The sequence below is a fragment of the Macaca mulatta genome, chromosome 2 (assembly GCF_049350105.2).
Source record: "Macaca mulatta isolate MMU2019108-1 chromosome 2, T2T-MMU8v2.0, whole genome shotgun sequence".
Taxonomy (NCBI): domain Eukaryota; kingdom Metazoa; phylum Chordata; class Mammalia; order Primates; family Cercopithecidae; genus Macaca; species Macaca mulatta.
The window spans coordinates 121,637,819-121,658,302 of NC_133407.1; the positions used below are offsets into that span (position 1 = coordinate 121,637,819).

The 20,484-nt window shown below is 45.0% G+C and overlaps 1 protein-coding gene across 6 annotated transcripts in view; it reads left to right on the forward strand.

The window, feature by feature from the left end:
* FLNB (filamin B) overlaps nucleotides 1-20,484 on the forward strand; it is a 167,348-nt gene that overhangs the window by 83,003 nt on the left and 63,861 nt on the right. For all 6 annotated transcript variants that reach the window (XM_015130622.3, XM_077993245.1, XM_077993246.1 and 3 more), the window contains exons 5-12: nucleotides 8,150-8,268; nucleotides 9,465-9,542; nucleotides 11,146-11,308; nucleotides 12,027-12,224; nucleotides 15,538-15,675; nucleotides 17,271-17,397; nucleotides 18,383-18,519; nucleotides 19,872-20,065. In XM_015130622.3, the coding sequence (XP_014986108.2) occupies nucleotides 8,150-8,268; nucleotides 9,465-9,542; nucleotides 11,146-11,308; nucleotides 12,027-12,224; nucleotides 15,538-15,675; nucleotides 17,271-17,397; nucleotides 18,383-18,519; nucleotides 19,872-20,065 (1,154 nt within the window). The remainder of the gene's footprint in view (nucleotides 1-8,149; nucleotides 8,269-9,464; nucleotides 9,543-11,145; nucleotides 11,309-12,026; nucleotides 12,225-15,537; nucleotides 15,676-17,270; nucleotides 17,398-18,382; nucleotides 18,520-19,871; nucleotides 20,066-20,484) is intronic.

The window sequence follows — 20,484 nt, forward strand, 5'->3', positions numbered from 1 at the left end:
ACTGAATTCCTTGGGTTTACTTTGCTTTATATATCCCAGATTTGGCCAAAGAAAGAAGCCAACAACCTGAAAATGCCAGTGGGTACCAACACAGAAAGTGCCAACAAAAGCTCCCCTGTCCAGCCAGAAGACCAGGAAAGGGCAGCGCAGTGAGGCAGAAAACTTTTAAACAATCACTGCTCTACTCCAGGTCCACACCACAGAAAAAACGTGCAGCTCCGCACTTACACACGCAGAGTTGAATGGGGAGCCTAGGCTTTGACAGCAGTCTAGCAATAAGGAAGCCACTCCCCGGCGCCATGGAGGAGAAGTAATGAGGCACTCCTAGTCCCTCCAGCCAGAACTCCCACCCCCATGCACCAGTAACGAGCCCCCCAATCTTGAGCATCAGTGGAGGTTGAATGGAGAACCTAGACTTCTTCCCCCACTGTTAGTAACAAGGTGTGTATCCTTCCCTCCCCTGCCAGCGTGGTATCATAAAACACCAGCTACAACAGAACATTTACAGAAGACCCAGAGTCTCATTACATGATACCCCAAATATCCAGTTTCAGAAAAAAAAAAAAAAATCACTTGTCATACCAAGAACCAAGAAGATCTCAAACGGAATGAAAAAGGTACTTGATGCCAACACTGAGGTGATAGAGATGTTAGAATTGTATGACAAAAATTTTAAAGCAGTCATTAAAAAAGGCTTCAGTGGCCAGGCATGGTGGCTCACGCCTGTAATCCCAGCACTTTGGGAGGCCGAGGCGGGCGGATCACCTGAGGTCAGGAATTCGAGACCAGCCTGACCAACATGATGAAACCCCGTCTCTATTAAAAAAAATACAAAAAAATTAGCCAAGCGAGGTGGTGGGCACCTGTAATCCCAGCTACTCGGGAGGCTGAGGCAGAAGAATCGCTTGAAACTGGGGGGTGGAGGTTGCAGTGAGCCGAGGTCATGCCACTGCACTCTAGCCGGGGCAAGAAGAGTGAGACTCTATCTTTAAAAAAAAAAAAAAAAAAAAAAGGCTTAAGTAAGCGATTAAGAACAATTATGAAAAAAATGAAAAAAGTAAAAATCTCAACAAAGAAATACAATGTCCCAGCAAAATAATAATAAAAATTTAGGAGATATAAAGAATCAAATGGACATTTTAGAACTGGAAATTGCAGTAATTGAAATAAAAACTCACTGGATTAGCGCAATAGCAGGGTGGAAGGACAGAGAAAAGAATCCTTGAACTGGATAACAATTGGTTGTTTTTTTTTGAGATGGAGTTTTGCTCTTGTCGCCTAGGCTAGAGTACAGTGGCATGATCTCGGCTTACTGCAACCTTTGCCTCCTGGGTTCAAGCTCTTCTCCTGCCTCAGCCTCCCTAGTAGCTGGGCTTATAGGTGCCCACCACCACTTCTGGCTAATTTCTATATTTTTAGTAGAGACGTGGTTTCAACCCATTGGCCTGGCTGGTCTCGAACTCCTGACCTTAGGTGATCCACCCACCTTGGCCTCCCAAAGTGCTGGGATAACAGGTACGAGCCACTGTGCCCAGCCTCTGTAAGCTTTTTTCTGTGTTTAAAACTTTTAATTTCATTTTTGTACTTTTAAAACTTCTTTTTTTTTTTTTTTGAGACGGAGTCTCACTCTGTCGCCCAGGCTGGAGTGCAGTGGCCGGATCTCAGCTCACTGCAAGCTCCGCCTCCCGGGTTCACGCCATTCTCCTGCCTCAGCCTCCCGAGTAGCTGGGACTACAGGCGCCCGCCACCTCGCCCGGCTAGTTTTTTGTACTTTTTAGTAGAGACGGGGTTTCACTGTGTTAGCCAGGATGGTCTCGATCTCCCGACCTCGTGATCCGCCCGTCTCGGCCTCCCAAAGTGCTGGGATTACAGGCTTGAGCCACCGCGCCCGGCCTTTTTTTTTTTTTTTTTAAATTAAACACACATATTAGCCTAGGCTTACACAGGGTCAGGATCATCATTATCACTGTCTTCCACCTCCACATCCTGTCCCACTGTCCCACTGGTAGGTCATCAAGGACAGTAATGTGTGGAACTGCCGTCTCCTGTAATAACAATGCTTTCTTCTAGAATACTTCCTGAAGGGCTTGTTGAGGCTGCTTTACAGTTAACTTAATTTTTAAATAGAAGATGCACACTCTAAAATGTGGTGATAGAAAGTATAGTATATTAAATACACAAAACAGTAGCATTGTCATTTATCATCAAGTATTGTATATTGAACATAGTTGTACGTGCTCTAGACGTTGCTATGGCCAGCAGCGCAGTGGGTTTGTTTATACCAGCATCACCACAAACACATGAGTAATGTGATGTGTTACTGCGACGTCAGTAGGCAACAGGAATTTTTCTGGCTCCATTTATAATCTTATGGGACCATCATTGTATGTGTGGACTATTTTTGCCTGAAACTTCATTGTGCAGCAAATGACTATATTAACAAATAAAACTGAGCTGTATATAATGAAGAAGTACACATTATAACCAAGTGGGGTTTATTCCAGGGATGCAAGGCCTGGTTCACTATTAGAAAAGCAGTCGCCGGGCGCGGTGGCTCAAGCCTGTAATCCCAGCACTTTGGGAGGCCGAGACGGGCGGATCACAAGGTCAGGAGATCGAGACCACAGTGAAACCCCGTCTCTACTAAAAATACAAAAAATTAGCCGGGCGCGGTGGCGGGCGCCTGTAGTCCCAGCTACTCAGGAGGCTGAGGCAGGAGAATGGCGGGAACCCGGGAGGCGGAGCTTGCAGTTAGCCGAGATCGCGCCACTGCACTCCAGCCTGGGCAACAGCGTGAGACTCCGTCTCAAAAAAAAAAAAAGAAAAGCAGTCAACATAGGCCAGGCACGGTGGCTCACGCCTGTAGTCCCAGCACTTTGGGAGGCCGAGGCGGGTGGATCACCTGAGGTCGGGAGTTTGAGACCAGACTGACCAACACGATGAAACCCCGTCTCTACTAAAAATACAAAATTAGCCTGGTGTGGTGGTGGGCGCCTGTAATCCCAGCTACTCGGGAGGCTGAAGCAGGAGAATCGCTTGAACCCGGGAGGCAGAGATTGCAATGAGCTGAGATTGTGCCATTGGACTCCAGCCTGGGCAACAAGAGCGAAACTCTGTCTCAAAAAAAGAAAAAAAACCAGTCAACATAATCTTCCATATTAACAGACTAACAAAGAAAAGTTACATGACCATATCAATAGATGCTGAAAAGGCATTTGACAAAATTCAACAGCTATCCATGATAAGAATTCAAACAAAAGAAAAATGGGAGAACTTTCTCAATTTGATATAGAGTGGCTACTACAAGAAACCTACAGCTAACATTATGATTAATAGACTGAATGTGTTCTCCTGAGAAAAACAAGGCAAGGATGGCTGTTCTGACCACTCTTATTCAACATAATGCTAGAAGTTTTAGCCAGTGCAGTCAGGTAAGAAAAGGAAATAAAAGACATGCTTATTGGAAAGTAAGAAATAATACTGTCTCTATTTGCAGATGTAGATGATTGTCTATATAGAAAATCCCAAAGAATCCATGGTGGGGAGAAAACCCAAATACCCCCCCTTAAATAAGTGAGTTCAGCAAAGTCACAATATACAAGATCAATATGTAAAAATCAATTATATTTCTATATAATTTAATGAACAAATGGACACAAAAGTTAAAAATAGCATAGCCTGTTTATAATTGCATTACAAAATGTAAATGTAATAAAACATATATAGGAGTTAAATGCTGAAAACTACAAAAACGCTGATAAATAAAAGAGACCTAAATAAATGGAGCGATATAATATCTTCATGGACTGTAAAAGTCAAATAGTGGGCCGGGCACAGTGGTTCACACATGTAATCCCAGCACGTTGGGAGGCAAGGGCGGGCGGATCATGAGGTCAGGAGATCGAGACCATCCTGACTAACACGGTGAAAGCCCATCTCTACTAAAAATACAAAAAATTAGCTGGGCATGGTGGCGGGTGCCTGTAGTCCCAGCTACTTGGGAGGCTGAGTCCCGAGAATGGCATGAACCTGGGAGGCAGAGCATGCAGTGAGCCAAGATTGTGCCACTGCACTCCAACCTAGGTGACAGAGTGAGACTCTGTCTCAAAAAAAGCCAAATAGTAAAGATACCACCTCAAGTCATTGAGGTTCGATGCAATTGCTGTCAAAATCCCAGCAAGAGCTTTTGCAGATAGCAAGAAGAGTATTATTTTAAACATATATGGAAAGGCAAAGGAATTAAAGTAGCAAAAACAATTTTGAGAAAGAAGTACAACATGGAGTCATCAGCCTTCCTGATCTCAAGACTTACTGTATAGCTCAGAAGTCAAGATTTTGTGGTATTGGTCAAAGGATAGACATTATAGATCAATGAAACAGAATTGCAGCCCCACACAAATATGCACAACTGATTATTGACAGAGGTGCAAAGATAAGTCATTGGAGGAAAGAACCTTTTCGGCACGTGGTGGCAGAGAAATTGAACATCCGTAGGCAAAACAAAACGAAAGCAAACCCCAAACCAAAAAACAAAAAACCCGTATAACTATAAAACTTTGAGAAAAAAACATAGAAGAGAGTCTTTGAGATCTAGGGCTAGGCAAATAGTTCTTAGATTTGACACCAAAAACATGATCCATTAAAAAAAAATAAATTGGGCTTCAACAAAATTAAAAACTTTTTAACGTTTTAAGAAGGATGGTCTGTCTCAAAAACTCAACATGGTACATGGTGGTTGGCCTTTATGTGCTGTTGAGGGTTTTCTTGCATCGAAGGGTGTACTGGGTCACCCACTGTCCTGCAAGACAAGCTGTCTTAGCCCTCACCCTATAAAAGCCACCCGGACACCATCTCAGACAGAACTCAAAATATTGCTGAGACTGGGATCTGGGGGCTGGATTTTACTTTTACAAACAATTTAAAACTTTTTATAGTTAAGAGGATGAATACACAGCTAAAGACTGGGGGAAAAAATTTGCAAACCATATGTCCAACAAAACACAAGTATCTAGAACATGTAAAGAACTCTCAGATCTCAGTAGATAAAAAACAAACATTTAACCAAACAACCCAGTAAGAAAATGGGCAAAAGACATAAACAGTTTCCGCTGAAGAGTACATCCATATGACCAAAAAAAAAAAAAAACCACATAGAAATTTGTTCAGTATCATTAACCATGAGAAAAATGCAAATTAATCCTAGTACACACTATCAAAACAGCTAAAATAAAAAGTATTAATACTGATAACACTGAATGTGGAAAGGATGCAGAGAAACTGAATCTGGGTCACTCATACATTGCTGGTGGGAATGTAAAATGGTATAGCTACTTTGGAACACTGTCAGTTTCTTAATAAAGAAATAGGCTGGGCACAGTGGCTCACTTCTGTAATCCCAAGCACTTTGGGAGGCTGAGGCCGGAGGATCACTTGAGCCCAGGAGTTTGAGACCAGTCTGGGCAACATAGGGAGATTGCATCTCTACAAATAATTTTTTTTTTTTTTTTGAGACAGAGTCTCGCTCAGTCGCCCAGGCTGGAGTGCAGTGGCGCGATCTCGGCTCACTGCAAGCTCCGCCCCCCGGGTTCACGCCATTCTCCTGCCTCAGCCTCCCCAGTAGCTGGGACTACAGGCACCCGCCGCCACGCCTGGCTAATTTTTTTGCATTTTTAGTAGAGACGGGGTTTCACCGTGTTAGCCAGGATGGTCTCGATCTCCTGACCTCGTGATCCACCCGCCTCGGCCTCCCAAAGTGCTGGGATTACAGGCGTGAGCCACCGCGCCCAGCCTACAGATAATTTTTAAAAATTATCCAGGTGTGGTGGTACACACCTGTGGTCCCAGCTACTCAGGAGATTGAGGCAGGAGGATTGCCTGAGCCTGGGAGGTAAAGGTTACAGTGAGTCATGATTGAGCCACTGTGCTCCAGTCTGGGCTACAGAGTGAGACTGTTCTCAAAACAAAAACAAAAAGAAAACCTCAAAAAACAGTACATGTAGCTACCATATGGCCCAACAATTGCACTCCTTGGCATTTATCCCAGAGGAATGAAAACTTACTGTATAGGAGAGCCACTGTTTTTCCTTCTATATTCTCACAGCTAAAGAAAAAAACTTTTCTTCTCTACTACTCCTCGCAATACTTCACTTCTGGTCACCAAAATCTATGGACTTTTCCCCCCATACTGACCAATTCTCCAATTTTATGTGGACAACAAGTAGGTGTCCTATAATCAATTCGCTTCAATTCTGACACTGTCTACCTGAAGTTAGTGCGGACCCCACTAAGGGCTCAGTCCTTCAAAACTCACCCCGACTTCAAGGGCCAGTCAGAAGTGGCGGGTCCTCACGCTACTCACAACTTCTGTCCAGGTTTGCTACAAATCAGAAGTTCCCATTACCCCTTCCTCCTGTTACATTATTTGCTAGAGTGGCTCACAGAACTCAGGGAAACACTTCCCTTTAGCAGTTGTGTAGTGAAGGATATGATAGAGGATACAGATGATCCTCCAGATGAAGAGGTACATGGGGCAAAGTTTAGAGGGGTGTTGAACACAGGAGCGTCTGTCCCCATGAAGTTGGGGCGGGCCATTCTCTTGGCACATGGATGTGTTCACCAACCCAGAAGCTCTCTAAACTCCGTACTTAAGGGATTTTTGTGGAGGCTAAGTCACGTAGGCATGATTGACATTAATTGAGACTACAGTTCCTCTCCCTTCCCTGTAGGATGGGGAGTGGGGCCAAAAGTTCTAAGCTTCTGATCACGACTTGGTCTTTCTGTTGATTAGCCCCATCCTGAAAGCTATCCGGGAGCCCACTAAGAGTTGCCTCATTAGAACAGAAGATGGTCTTGACACCAAGGACATTCCAAGGAGTTTAGGAACTCTGGAACCAGGGATAGAGACCTATATATATAATTTCTTACTATTTTATACTTACATTCACACACACACACACACACCCCTATGCACAGATGTTTACAGCAGCTTTACTGGTAATAGACAACTAGAAATAACCCAGATGTTCTTCAGTGGGCGAATGGTTAAACTGTGGTACATCTATACCATGGAATATTAGCTACTCAGCAATAAAAAGGAAAAAAAAACATTGATAGAAGCAACAAGCTGGGTGAACCTGTAGACAATTATGTGTAGTGAAAAAGACCAGTCCTAAAAGGTTACATAGTTATGATTCCATTGATGTGACGTTACCGAAATAATAAAATTACGGTGTGGAGAACAGGTTAGTGGTTATCAGGGCTAAGGAGAGTGTGGGTGTGGTTATGCAAGGGCAGCAGGAGGACTCCCTGTGCTAAAGGGAATGTTCTCTATTTTGATTGTATCAACGTCAATACCCTGATTGTGAGATTGAGTCATAGCTTTTTACCGTGTTACCACTGGGGAAACTATTTTGAGATGGAGTCATGCTCTGTTGCCTAGGGTGCGATCTGGGCTCACTGCAACCTCCACCTCCCCGGTTCAAGCAGTTCTTCTGCCTCAGCCTCCCAGGTAGCTGGGATTACAGGCATGCGCCACCACACCTGGCTCATTGTTGTATTTTTAGTAGAGACAGGGTTTCACCATGTTGGCCAGGCTGGTCTTGAATGCCTGACCCCAGGTGATCCACCTGCCTCAGCCTCCCAAAGTGCTGGGATTACAGGCGTGAGCCACCGTGCCCAGCAAGGGCATTGTTTCTTACGCCTACAGGTAAAATCTGTCTCAATGAATTTGCTCAATCATCTTAAAATAAAAAGGTTAATTTAAAAAATGATTGGATGTAATTTTTAAAAATGTCAGGCAATACAATAAATGCTGTTTAATGAGAAATAAGCTTCCCTCCTCCCTGCTGTGTTGCTTCCATCAAGGCAAGCTCTGCTACTACTTACTAACCACGTTATTTTCCACAATTTTGTATAAACTCCTGACTGAGGTTCTCTGAATATCAAAATTGGATATTGCTTCAATAACATGGACAAAATTAAGGCTTTCAACCTGTCTGATTGTCCTTGTCAAGGCAGTTTGTCCCCATTTCCGACGTGGGATCTGCAGGGCTGGGTCCCATCTCTCAGTTCCCTGAAAGAGATGCAGTGGGCGATGGCTCATGCCACACTCTCGCCCGGCTTCTAACGTGTCTGTGTAAACCTGTGGCAGGAATCGAGCCCACTGGAAACATGGTGAAGCAGCCAGCCAAATTCACTGTGGACACCATCAGCGCCGGGCAAGGAGACGTGATGGTGTTTGTTGAGGACCCAGAAGGGAACAAAGAAGAGGTATGTTGGAGGATGCTGCCTCTCCTTTCTAGCACCTCATGGAACTTTTGGGGCTTGTAATGAGGCCAGGGACTATGCCTCCATTTTCCTCATTTCAGCTCACAACAGGTGGGTTTTTTTTTTTGTTTTTTTTTTTTTTTACCAGAAGGATACTGAGGCTTATTGCTGTTAAAGTAACCTGCCCAAGAGCTGAGCCTTGAAATTGAATTTAAATTGATTGCCAGGGACACAGTGTTTAATGAAATAAAGGATACTTTGTATTTAGCAAAGGTGCCTTGTCAGTTGAGGTTTTATTATTTTTATTTATTTATCTATTGAGACTGAGTTTCACTCTTGTTGCCCGGGTTGAAGTGCAGTGGCACAATCTCGGGTCACGGCAACCTTCACCTTCCGGGTTCAGGCGATTCTCCTGCCTCAGCATGACTAATTTTTGTATCCTGAGTAGCTGGGAGTACAGGAATCTGCCACCATGCCTGGCTAATTTTTGTATTTTTAGTGAAGACAGGGTTTCACCACATTGGCCAGGCTGGTTTCAAACTCCTGAACTCAGGTGATCCACCCGCCTCGGCCTTACAAACTGCTGGGATTACAGGTGTGAGCCACTGAGCCCAGCCTCTGTTGAGGTTTTAGATACTGATGGCCAGAATAATAAGATAGTCTTGCCCTGCTCTCTTCCCACACTGGCCATTCTTTGGTTCCTCCCTCAGAGCCTTTGCACATGCTGTTCTTTCTATCACTTATTAGGACTTATTTTATTCTTGGCATTTAGCATAATTTGCATTTCTTAAGTTTACTGCTGGATGGTCCATTTCTCCCACTGGGGTGGGGATTGTGCCTGACTTGCTCATGTTTTATTTTTAGTACCTAACACTGGGACCGGCATTTCATAAGCTTTCAATGAACTATTGAGTGGATAAAGGTTTAAGTTTCTTGCTTCATATTCCCTCTTACCTAGAGAGTGCCAGCCTGATGCTGGACACTGGAGAGTCCTGACTCTGTTATGCTTCTGCACTGTGTGGTTTTGTTTCTGTGACTTTTGGCAGCTTCTCTCTTGGGGCGTTGTGCAAGAGGGACAGAAGCTCGCCAGCATCTTCAGTGTTCCCAACCTGGCAGCTCCTGCAGAACCCCTGCTGACACAGCATGCTCCTTACTCACACCCGGCGCCTTTTCTAACTGTTGCCCACCTTTCCTCCTAGGCACAAGTGACCCCTGACAGCGACAAGAACAAGACATACTCTGTGGAGTATCTGCCCAAGGTCACTGGGCTGCACAAAGTAAGATGAAGCAGCATGGCCGTGGCTTGGGCTGCTTTTGGGACTTGGAGAAGAAAGATAGCCCAAGAAAAAGAGTTGTTTTTCTTAAGTGAATTTCTGATTTTCCTTTCTGATTATAGAAGAATCTATGCTCCTCATAGAAAATTGGAATCGCTAGGATTCCCTCGACTAGCTAGGATGAGTTGTTTGCAGTGTCGTAAGGTTTTTCCAACTCCGTCTAGGTAACTAATGGTTGCAGCTGTGTGTCTGGAGTGTAGATGCTGTGGTGACTACACTATAGATGGACTCTTTTTCCTTGATTCTTTTTTTGGAGATAGGGTCTTGCTCTGTCGCCCAGGCTGGGGTGCAGTGGTGTGGTCTCAGCTCACTGCAACCCCCGCCTCCTGGCTCAAGCAAACCTCTCACCTCAGCCTCCCGAGTAGGTGGGATTATAGGTACCCACCACCACTCCCCGCTAATTTTTGCATTTGTAGTAGAGACCGGGTTTTCACCAGGTTACCTAGGCTGTTCTTGAACTCCTGACCTCAAGCTATCCTCCTGCCTCAGCCTCCGAAAGTGCTGAGATTATAGACATGAGCCACTGCACCTTGCTGGCTCTTTGTCCTTAATGCTTTCTTAAGTACTCCCCTTGGAGGTGCTCTGGAGGGGCTGTCAGCATTGAAGGCTGAGGATGGAGTAGTTCAGCTGAATATAGTAGAGGGAAATGGCCCCCTCAGCACCTGGAGAAATAAGAGGGAATGAGGCCTCAGGCTCTTTGTCTTGGCAACCTTTCGTGTTCTGTTTGAGATGACATCCAGGTGGCCTACAGGGCAAGAGCTAAGAGAGCCTGTCTTGCAGGAGAGTGGGGTGACCCAAGATCACACTTTTCATTGGAAGAAAGCCCTCAACAGCACATAAAGGCCAATCCCATCATGTACCTGCCCAGACTTTGGAATATAGACTGAATATAGACCACCTTGGGCTTTAGTGAATTCACCTGGAACGATGGCCTTAGCGTTCTCTTAGACTCTTAGAATATGATGCATTTGAAATAAATGCTCTTGAAGGGAGCATTTATAATGTAATTAATTCATTCCAATCAAGTATAGGTTCATATGAAACCCAACCCAATTACTCCCCCAAAATTTCAAAGATGAGAACAGTGACTCAAGTTTTAGGTGGAAATCATTCTGCTTTGTCGCAAATCCATGTGTCTGAGAATGATCTTGGTCCCTTGAAAAAACAGTTTGGCTGTGGATTTGAAATCCTGGAACTGTACATTTTATTCTGAGGGATAGTGGCCCATTCAGCCCCCTGAAAGGACTCAATGTCCAGAGATTGAAATGTGTTTGTTTCCTATTAAAGAGACTAAGCATATCTAAGGTCAGCATTTTTATTTTGCTAAAGGTGTGATGCCTCAGACCCAGCTGTGTGGCTGAAGGGGCCAGGTGGGAGTCCTATTCAGGCTGTTAAACTTGGTTCCAGGGCTCCTCATTCTAGACACCTTGTGTGTGCCATCATGGGAGGGTAGGAGAGGTGATCATCAATGCATGTGGCTTGATGGCAGTCTTGCTGGGTGCATAGAGAAGTGATTATGTATTTCTCACCTATCTGTTACCTACAGGTCACAGTCCTCTTTGCAGGACAGCACATCTCCAAGAGCCCATTTGAAGTGAATGTTGACAAGGCCCAGGGAGACGCCAGTAAAGTCACTGCAAAAGGTCCAGGGTTGGAAGCTGTAGGGAACATCGCCAATAAGCCCACTTACTTTGACATCTACACGGCAGGTAATGTGCCTCTCCTCCATGGATCTGACCTTTGGGCTTCCTTCCAAAGGCTGAAATGTAATCTTCAGGAACTTGGAGGCCTGACCTTTTGTCTTTTAAATCAAATAAATAATCACAAAGACAGTTTTTTCAAATGTGTTACATTAGATTTTTCAAAACCAGCTTTTCTTCTCTAAAATACTCAAGCTTCACTTGAATAAGACATACTTCTTGAATTGTCAGCTTCTTTTCCATGTAGTAAATAGAAAATGCAGATAAAGGAAACATTCAACCATAAACCCTTAGTTAACATCTTGGTGTGGACCTCCCTGAGAGCTTGTCTCCTGTTTGCTTTTTTTTTGGCGGGGGAGGGGTACAGAGAATCGCTCTGTTGCCCGAGCTGGAGTGCAGTGGTGTAATCTCAGCTCAATGCAACCTCCACCTCCTGGTTACAAGCAATTCTCACGCATCAGCCTCTCAAGTAGCTGGGATTACAGGCGTGCACCACCACGCCTGGCTAATTTTTTTTTTTTTTTTTTTTTAGTAGAGATGAATTTCACCATATTGGCCAGGCTGGTCTCGAATTCCTGACCTCAAGTGATCCGCCCACCTCGGCCTCCTGAAGTGCTGGGATTACAAGTGTGAACCACCACACTGGTCCTGTTTACATTTTGCACTCAGCAGCAGTGAGCTTTCAGAGAGGGTGACCTGGGCTCAAGGAATGCTTGCTTTCTCATAGGAGCTGGTGTGGGTGACATTGGTGTGGAGGTGGAAGATCCCCAGGGGAAGAACACTGTGGAATTGCTCGTGGAAGACAAAGGAAACCAGGTGTATCGATGTGTGTACAAACCCATGCAGCCCGGCCCCCACGTGGTCAAGGTCTTCTTTGCTGGGGACACTATTCCTAAGAGTCCCTTCATTGTGCAGGTTGGGGAAGGTGAGTGCTGGGTGGCTGGAGACATCTGCTTCTCATGTGGAAGCTGACTGCACAGCTGGGCAGGGAGGCCAGGAAAACGGGGCCCAACACTGACCTTACGCCTGTCCTTTTCTGCCAGGGCTACTTCAGCAGGAAGTGGCTTACTTTGTCCTCTATATATTAATATTAATATCTTCTATGAGCCACGCAGAGACCTAAGTGCTTTACTTATATTAACTCATTTACTTCTCTCCAAAACACATGTACAGGAGAGTCATTATCCTCACTGAGGGAGGTGGGACTGAGGCAGTGGGAGGAGTCGGCATCATAACCCAAGTTAGCAGCAGCAACATGGGCCCTGCAGCCTCCATTGCTTGGCCTTTACTGGCCCAGGCACTTACCATGACTGCATCTAATCATTGCATCAGCCTGTGTGTTGCAGGTGCTATTATTATCCCTAGCTTGCAGGTGGAGATGCTAAGGCTTAGATAATGTTAGGTGTCAGTACTACAAGGCATCAGTAGGGCTAGAACCGCAGACTCTGTTGGCCTTACGCTTAACTACTCTGCTAAACTCCCTCTGGCGCTGGGGATATGCATTTTTCTCAAATGTTAGACTCTCTCCCTCTGACTTTGTTGCCCCTTTTTTTCTGTTTTGTTTTGTTTTGTTTTCCAACTGTACTACCTTTTCTAACCCACACTTGCCTTTCCCTGTTCTGTCCTCCGAATCTGCGTCTGCAGACGTGGCTTCCTCTTCCGAATCCTACCTCTGGGCCAGCCTGGACCCTGAAGCTGTTGGCTTCCTAGTTGAGACCACTGGGCCAGAGGCCTCTTGCTTGGTAAGGGCTGGGTGGGTGGGACTTCCTTGCCAGTTCTTTGTGCTGCTTGTGAATGTTAGCTGAGCCCGTGCTCTGTGTGATTTTAGGAAACTCCTGTGCAGGTGTTATTATTACAGCTTGTCCAGCCGGCACCCAAACCCACTCTCTAATTGCCTTTAAACACATCTAGGGCTTTTTTAGATAGTGGAGGAGCTGGTGGTGCCCTTCAGACTCTAGCCCCATTTAATGTTTATATGAACTCAGCAGTTACTCTTTTGATGTTGAGACTGTTGCACACGTTCATAATTTCCATGAGTGTGTATGTTTCTTAAGACACATTAAAACCCTCCGAGGAAGTCCTGTCATTGTATTGTGACTTATTTCTGGTGTGACCAACTTTTCTCCGTCTACAAAGAAAAAACAGGCAAAAAAAATTCTAACGTATTCCTAAGCAAAGCTCTTTTTTACATAAGAGAGCATTTTGAATAGATTTCCTAATTCTACTATTGTTTTCCAACCTTTCCTCACTCATGGACTTCCTTTTTCTTTTCTGGCCTGTACATCCTATACTATTTAGCATTTAATTAATAACCTTTTTCTTTTAATTTACTAACATCCCCTCTCCGACCTAAATGATTTTATATATGTAAAATATATATATATTTGTTAAAAAAAAAATATATATATATATATATATTTGCAGGGGGGCAGTGGGAAAGATACAGGGTCTCATTCTGTCTTTTGGGCTGGAATGCAGTGGTACCATCATGGCTCACTGTAGTCTCGACCTCCCAGGCTCAAATGATCCTCCCACCTCAGCCTCCTGAGTAGCTAAGACTGTAGATGTGCACCACCATGCCTGGTTAATGTTTTACCTTTTTTTCCCCCTTTTCTTTCTTTCTTTTTTTTTTTTTTTTTTTTTTTTTTGAGACAGAGCCTCACTCTCTCACCCAGGCTGGAGTGCAGTGGTGTAATCTTGGCTCACTGCAGCTTCTGCTTCCCTGGTTCAAGTGATTCATGCCTCAGCCACCTGAGTAGCTGGAACTACAGGTGCACACCACCACGCCCAGCTTAGTTTTTTTGTACTTTTAGTAGACACTGGGTTTCACCATGTTGGCCAGGCTGGTCTCGAACTCCTGATGTCAAGCGATTCACCTGCCTCGGCTTCCCAAAATGCTGGATTTACAGGCATGAGCCACCATGCCTGGCCTAATTTTTCTCTTTTTGTGGAGATGGGGTCTCACTATGTTGCCCAGACTGGTCTTAAACCCCTGGACTCAAGCGATCTCCCTGCCTCAGCCTCCCAAAGTGCTGGGTTTACAGGTGTAAATGATTTTATGTTAAAAGAAACTTTTTATCACTTTCACAATGGAAAACCGAAGTCACTTGCCATAAAGTGCCACCATAAGCTTATGTTCATCCATAAAACATCTAAAATCATCTCTAACTCCAAGAGTATATGTATGACTCTTTGGGAAGCAGTTCTTTGCCAAATAGCCAACTAAGGCCATTGCAGGAAGGATGAACCAGAGAAGGAATTACCTTCTGTCTATGAAGTAGAGTCCCATCTTCTGAAGTCTGTGACCTTCCTGTATAGAGAGTTGTCAAATTTGCAGTATTTGAAAGGAATTTGAAAGGAAAAGCCACTTAATAATATGACATTTCCCCCACTAGTCTCCCGTTTCTATTTACTGAAAAGGTTGTCCATGCTGGGCAGAAGATTTATTCTAGGGCATAAAGGTATCTTTTATCAACCTCTAGATACCATGGAACAGTAGTTCTGTGGACATTTCAATAAGGGATATTAGAAGCTATCTTTGTCCTTAACTTTTAGACTTACAACTTTAGGTTTTCAAGCTAGACCCGGAAATGAAATCAGCAGTGGTGTTTACTGCTAATTATTGCCTTTATAGCCACCCACATTCTGAAGGCCTTGTAACAGACAGCACTAAAAGATTGGTCTGCCTCAGCCAAGGTGGGGCTGAACTGGTCTCTTTCCAAGCTGTGTTGGTTGTTTTTGCCTGGTTGTTCAGGTGGAAGACAACAACATTTAGACACTTAAAAATGGCTGACCCAGGTTTTGGAACCCAGACAGGCATTTTCAAGTACTGCATTTTCCAAGAAGACTTGCAAAAGTCCAGTCTATCCAATTACTGAGCCCTTGAGTATGGCAGTGAGGTTTGAATAATGTCCAGTACTCGGCCTTAACTCCCTTTCACAAATGAAAAGTTAAATGCTGGTACCAGGAGCACAGCATGGATTTGCTGTGCTCTCCTGTTTTCTTTGCCAAAGTCGCTTTTCTCCAGTCCTTCTGTGGTGTGACTGGACAAAGTTATGTTGTGTCTGTATTTGCTAGCCTGGTGTGCTCCCTGAGTGGGACCCCTGGTCTTGGGCAACTACTACATACTATTTGTGCAAAGCAAATATTTTCTTGGCGGGTGGCTCCAGGTTACCTTGGCTTTCACGACTCTGACTAAAGAATGAAAGATTGAATTGATGTCAAAACTGTGCTTGCAGCCTGCAATCCAAATGCCTGCCGGGCCAGTGGCCGAGGCCTGCAACCCAAGGGCGTCCGTATCCGGGAGACTGCAGATTTCAAGGTTGACACCAAAGCTGCAGGAAGTGGGGAGCTCAGTGTAACCGTGAAGGGTCCTAGTAAGTGTTCTTTTGTTTCTCTATCTCAGGTGTGGTTTTGACTAACTTTGCAGTCATGGCATATGGATTTCATCCCACGGCTGGTTTTCCTCAATAACCCCAGAAGGCTATGTCAAGGATTTGAGGCTATCTGGGCTCCTTGGGGAAGACAGCAGTGATTGATTAGTAATGTCTGCCCTGGATGCAGACAGTGGGTGGCTTGACAGCTTTACATTGCATCAAGACTTCTGGGAGTAGAAAAAGCAGTGATGTAAAGGAGTTGGGGAAATGCTGCTGTTGGAAACAAGTGGCTCATTTTTTATTTTAGAAATCTAGGCTCAGAGAGGAAGGCTCTTGCCCAAGGTCATACAGCTTTTGTAAGCATCTGAGCTGGAATTCAAGCACAGTCTCCAAAGCCAGTGATTTTCTCACTACAGGTTACATTTTATAGAGTATGAAATTATGTCGAGTACTTAATTACTATGATCAGTGCTTATAGAAGGAGAATAAAATTCCCTAAGATTAAGTTTTGTTTGTAGATAAATGCCATTTGTGGAGGGACAGGTTAAACCCTGCAACCTATTCTCTCTCCCTCTTTTGGGGAAGGAGACAGCAGATGTGGGGACGGGTGTCTTCACTTTTTTCCTGGGAACAGAGAAGCATTTCAGCACTTCTAGTCTCGGGTGTAGCAGCCTTTAGTGGTTTTACTCCCATGCCTGTGGAATCTTGAGCTTCCTGTATCAGGATTGCTCTTACCCTCTGTGTTCCCAACAGGCTGGGGCAGGAGCATTCTGAGCTCCGGAAAGTTAATATTTGACTTCACAGCACCTGGCTTTGGGGCAGGCTGTGCCCTGAGGGTAGCCAAGGTTCTAGACTGCCCAGACCTGGAGTCAAGCTGCTTGGGGGCTATCTTCCCTCCCAGATTATTGCAACAGGAGCCAAGGAGGGGAGTGTGTGTGCGTGTGTGTGTGCGCGTGCATGCATGCACGTGTGTGTGTTTTCTCCTGACCTTGGATACTTGCTTGACTCAACAGCTTTCCTGGCCAAACCTCAGGGCTCAACACAAAACAGGTTCCTGCCTGATAGCTGGGCTTAGAGTTTGCAGCGTCGCATCTAAAACCTGTCCTCTTGCAGATAGCATCCAAGGACTTTCTTGCTTTTGTTGTCCAGCTTTCGATGGAAAAGGATACGCTGGAACACTTAACTTAAAACTCATACCAAATACTTCTAAAGGTTTGCTTCTTCCCCAGTTTTTGTGGGACTGGGAAGGGTAGCTATGATTATTGGGAAATACTGAAATGTGACTGGATTTATCTTTACACAGGTCCAGGGAGTTCAGGACCTCAGGGCCCCTCGTAGCCAAGTGAGATTTCTAAAGCCAGTTAGCTGGGAAGTCCTCCATTTCCTCATACCTTGAAGCAGAGATGGCTGTGTTTTTAGCTTTGAAGTAATCTCCCAGGCTTGGTGGGGAGAGGTCCCATACTTTGGGGCAGTCCACTTGGTTTTTATGTATGGTTTACGTTTTGTCAGTGTGGCTGCCTCTCTCTTCTTGTCCTTTTGATTCTCATTTTGGGCCTAGGATTGTATTGGAAAGATTGTCTCCTTCTTTCCCACAGAGGGTCTGGAGGAGCTGGTGAAGCAGAAAGGCTTTCTGGATGGGGTCTACGCATTCGAGTATTACCCCAGCACCCCGGGGAGATACAGCATTGCCATCACATGGGGGGGACACCACATTCCAAAGAGGTGAGGCTCCTGCTGCAGAGGGGTCTTCTCTGGAGGGTGCTCGGCCCAGGGCAGACTCACGGGTGGTTGCTTCCCGGGCTGCAGGAGGGAAAGAGATCTGCTTTGTTGAAAGCTTTTTTTTTTTTTCAGAGCTGCACAGACATTTGGCCTGTTCTCAAAAGCAGCAGAAAGTTGCTGTGGTTTTAGCTGACTTGCTTTAAATCAAATGCTGGCGGTTAGGGGCTGGTGGGAGGCAGGGGAGGCAGGAGCAGTTAGAGCAAATGGGCTGTGTGTCTAGATGCCCGCATATACACTGAGATTCTCTTTTTCAATGAACTCCTTTGTTCATGAATGCCACGGGGCAAAATCTGCTGTGGTTTACATTAAGACCGTCTACGTGATGCTTTCAGGGGCCAAGGGACACAGTCTACAGCTTTGCCTTGTGGGCAGTGCACTTGCCCCTCTGCGTTCTGTGTTTTCCAGCTCCCCTGGGGGTGCAACTTTAAACTCCAAATAAATTCAGTTAGCCTTGAGAAATATTTGGGCATTATTGGGTTCTGAATACCTACCACACTTTTTTTTTTAAGCCTCCCATGCCAAGGTTACAGCACATTCATTCATGTATGAGATAAAGCCCGTTCAACCGAGTTTTCTGGTTATAGCATAAGCAGGATATAGTGTATGTGGACTTTCTCACTTTCCAGAGTCATAGTCTGGGGAGGCCTGCACACAAAGGTAAAAGACCAGGAGGCTGGTGCAAAGCAGCGTGGCTTGAGTGTCAACCTAGTGGCCACCTGAGCTCCCAGAAGCAGTCACATTACATTATATTGTTGACATAACAATAGCTATGGGTGAGGGGCCTGCGGGAGGAAGGGGTTGGCTGGAGTTTGGGATGCCAGGTGAAAGGATCAGGCAAGTGGAAAGAATATGCCAAGGAACTGCAGCTTGTGGCTATAGTGAGGCCTTACTTTACTCTTCTTTGATGCTTCTATTCCTTTCCCTGTAGCCCCTTTGAAGTTCAAGTTGGCCCTGAAGCAGGTATGCAGAAAGTCCGTGCTTGGGGCCCTGGGCTCCATGGTGGGATTGTCGGGCGGTCGGCAGACTTCGTGGTGGAATCCATTGGCTCTGAAGTGGGGTCTCTGGGTAAGTGGACGCAGCTGACCGGCATCTTCTGGAGGACTGAGGATTACAGGGCTTCTGGGCTGCGTCAGGTTGGATGTTGGGGCCTTGCCTAGCCTCAATACCTTTAGCTTCCTGGCTTCCTAGCCACCCTAAGCCATCTCTGCATGCTGCTGTAGAGTTGCCATTTCCATTTGCAGTTGCCTCTGATACCAGCATTCATTCATCCGGGAGAGTTGGGGGCAGAAGCCTTATGTGGGTATTGTGCCTAAAACAACGCTTGGAATGTAGTAAACACTTAGCAAATAGTGTTGACTGACCTATAGTTTAGATGAATGAATGAATGAATGAATTTTGCTGAAATTTGGATTTGGAAGATAAATATTTTCTTTGGAGCACAGCTGAAGTATATTTTAAATACATGTCTAATATATATATGATCATTTTATATCAGGAGTCAGCCAGCTTCTTCTATAAAGGGCCAGATGGCAAATATTTTCCACCTGTTGGCCCTATGGTCTCTGTCACAGTTATTTGACTCTGCCATTGTAGGCCTGAAAGCAACTATAGGAATACGTAAACAAATGGGTGTGGCCATGTTCCAGTAAAACTTTATTTGCAAAAGTAAGCAATGGGCCAGATGTGGCCTTCAGACTGTGGTTTAGCAACCCCTGTTTTAGGTCATAGCAATCAGCAAAAGAGAAAAACAAGAAATCACATTTATTTTTCCCTTCTAGAGAGATGATATTAATCGTCTTGTATATTCATAGTCTAGAGATAATATTAAGCCTTTTAGTGTATCCTTCTAGACTTTTTTCTCTGTACGTATGCATGCAAATATTGATTTGGTGCAGAAAATATCTTGGACAAGTCTTTATATCTTTATGTGTAAATATAGGGTATGCCTTCATTTTCCATGGCTTCCATGGAATTCCATTGTATGGCTGTATCCATTGTCAGGCTCTCTAGTTATTTCCAAGGTTTTGCTATGAAAACAGTGCTGACTGTGTGTCCTTGGTAATTACCTTCAGATAAAAACCCAGAAGTGGATTTGGTGGTGCAAAGAGTGGGTGTTGGTTCAAGGCTTTTGCCACATGTTGCCACATCTCCAACAGAAAGGTTTGCTGGTTGGACTTTCCCTGTTGGATGATGATAAAATACATATAATGTATTTAATACTATATATATATATTCCACCCCTTCCATCTCTACTGAAGACTCGATGAACTTGGTTTTGGGAGAAAGGGACACAAATAGATTTCAATCTTCTGGTCAACACTTGGCTTTTAGGGAGGCAGCAGGAATGAGCTGTCATAACATAGAATAGGTGCTTTCCACCATATAACCAGGGAGACCCTTCTACCTCCACCCCCTAGGGTTTGCCATTGAAGGCCCCTCTCAGGCAAAGATTGAGTACGATGACCAGAATGATGGATCATGTGACGTCAAATACTGGCCCAAGGAGCCTGGCGAATATGCTGTTCACATCATGTGTGACGACGAAGACATCAAGGATAGCCCGTACATGGCCTTCATCCACCCAGCCACGGGAGACTACAACCCTGATCTGGTGAATCAGCTGCTATGCTTCTATCTTCTTGTCCCTGGCCCCTGGTTCCTCACCCCCATGCCCGAAGTTGCCTTAAGCAGCATGTTGAGAGACGGCAGAGAGGAATCATTTGGATTTTAGGAAGGAAACAGGCCTGCATTTGTTTGTTTGTTTGTTTTGAGACAGAGTCTTGCTCTGTCGCCCAGCCTGGGATACAGTGGCATGATCTCAGCTCACTGGAACCTCTGCCTTCTGGGTTCAAGCGATTCTCGTACCTTAGCCTCCCGAGTACCTGGAACTACAGGCATGCGTCACCATAGCCAGCTGATCTTTGTATTTTTTAGTAGAGATGGGGTTTCACCATGTTGGCCAGGCTGGTCTGGAACTCCTGACCTCAAGTGATCCACCTGCCTCGGCCTCCCAAAGTGCTGGGATTACAG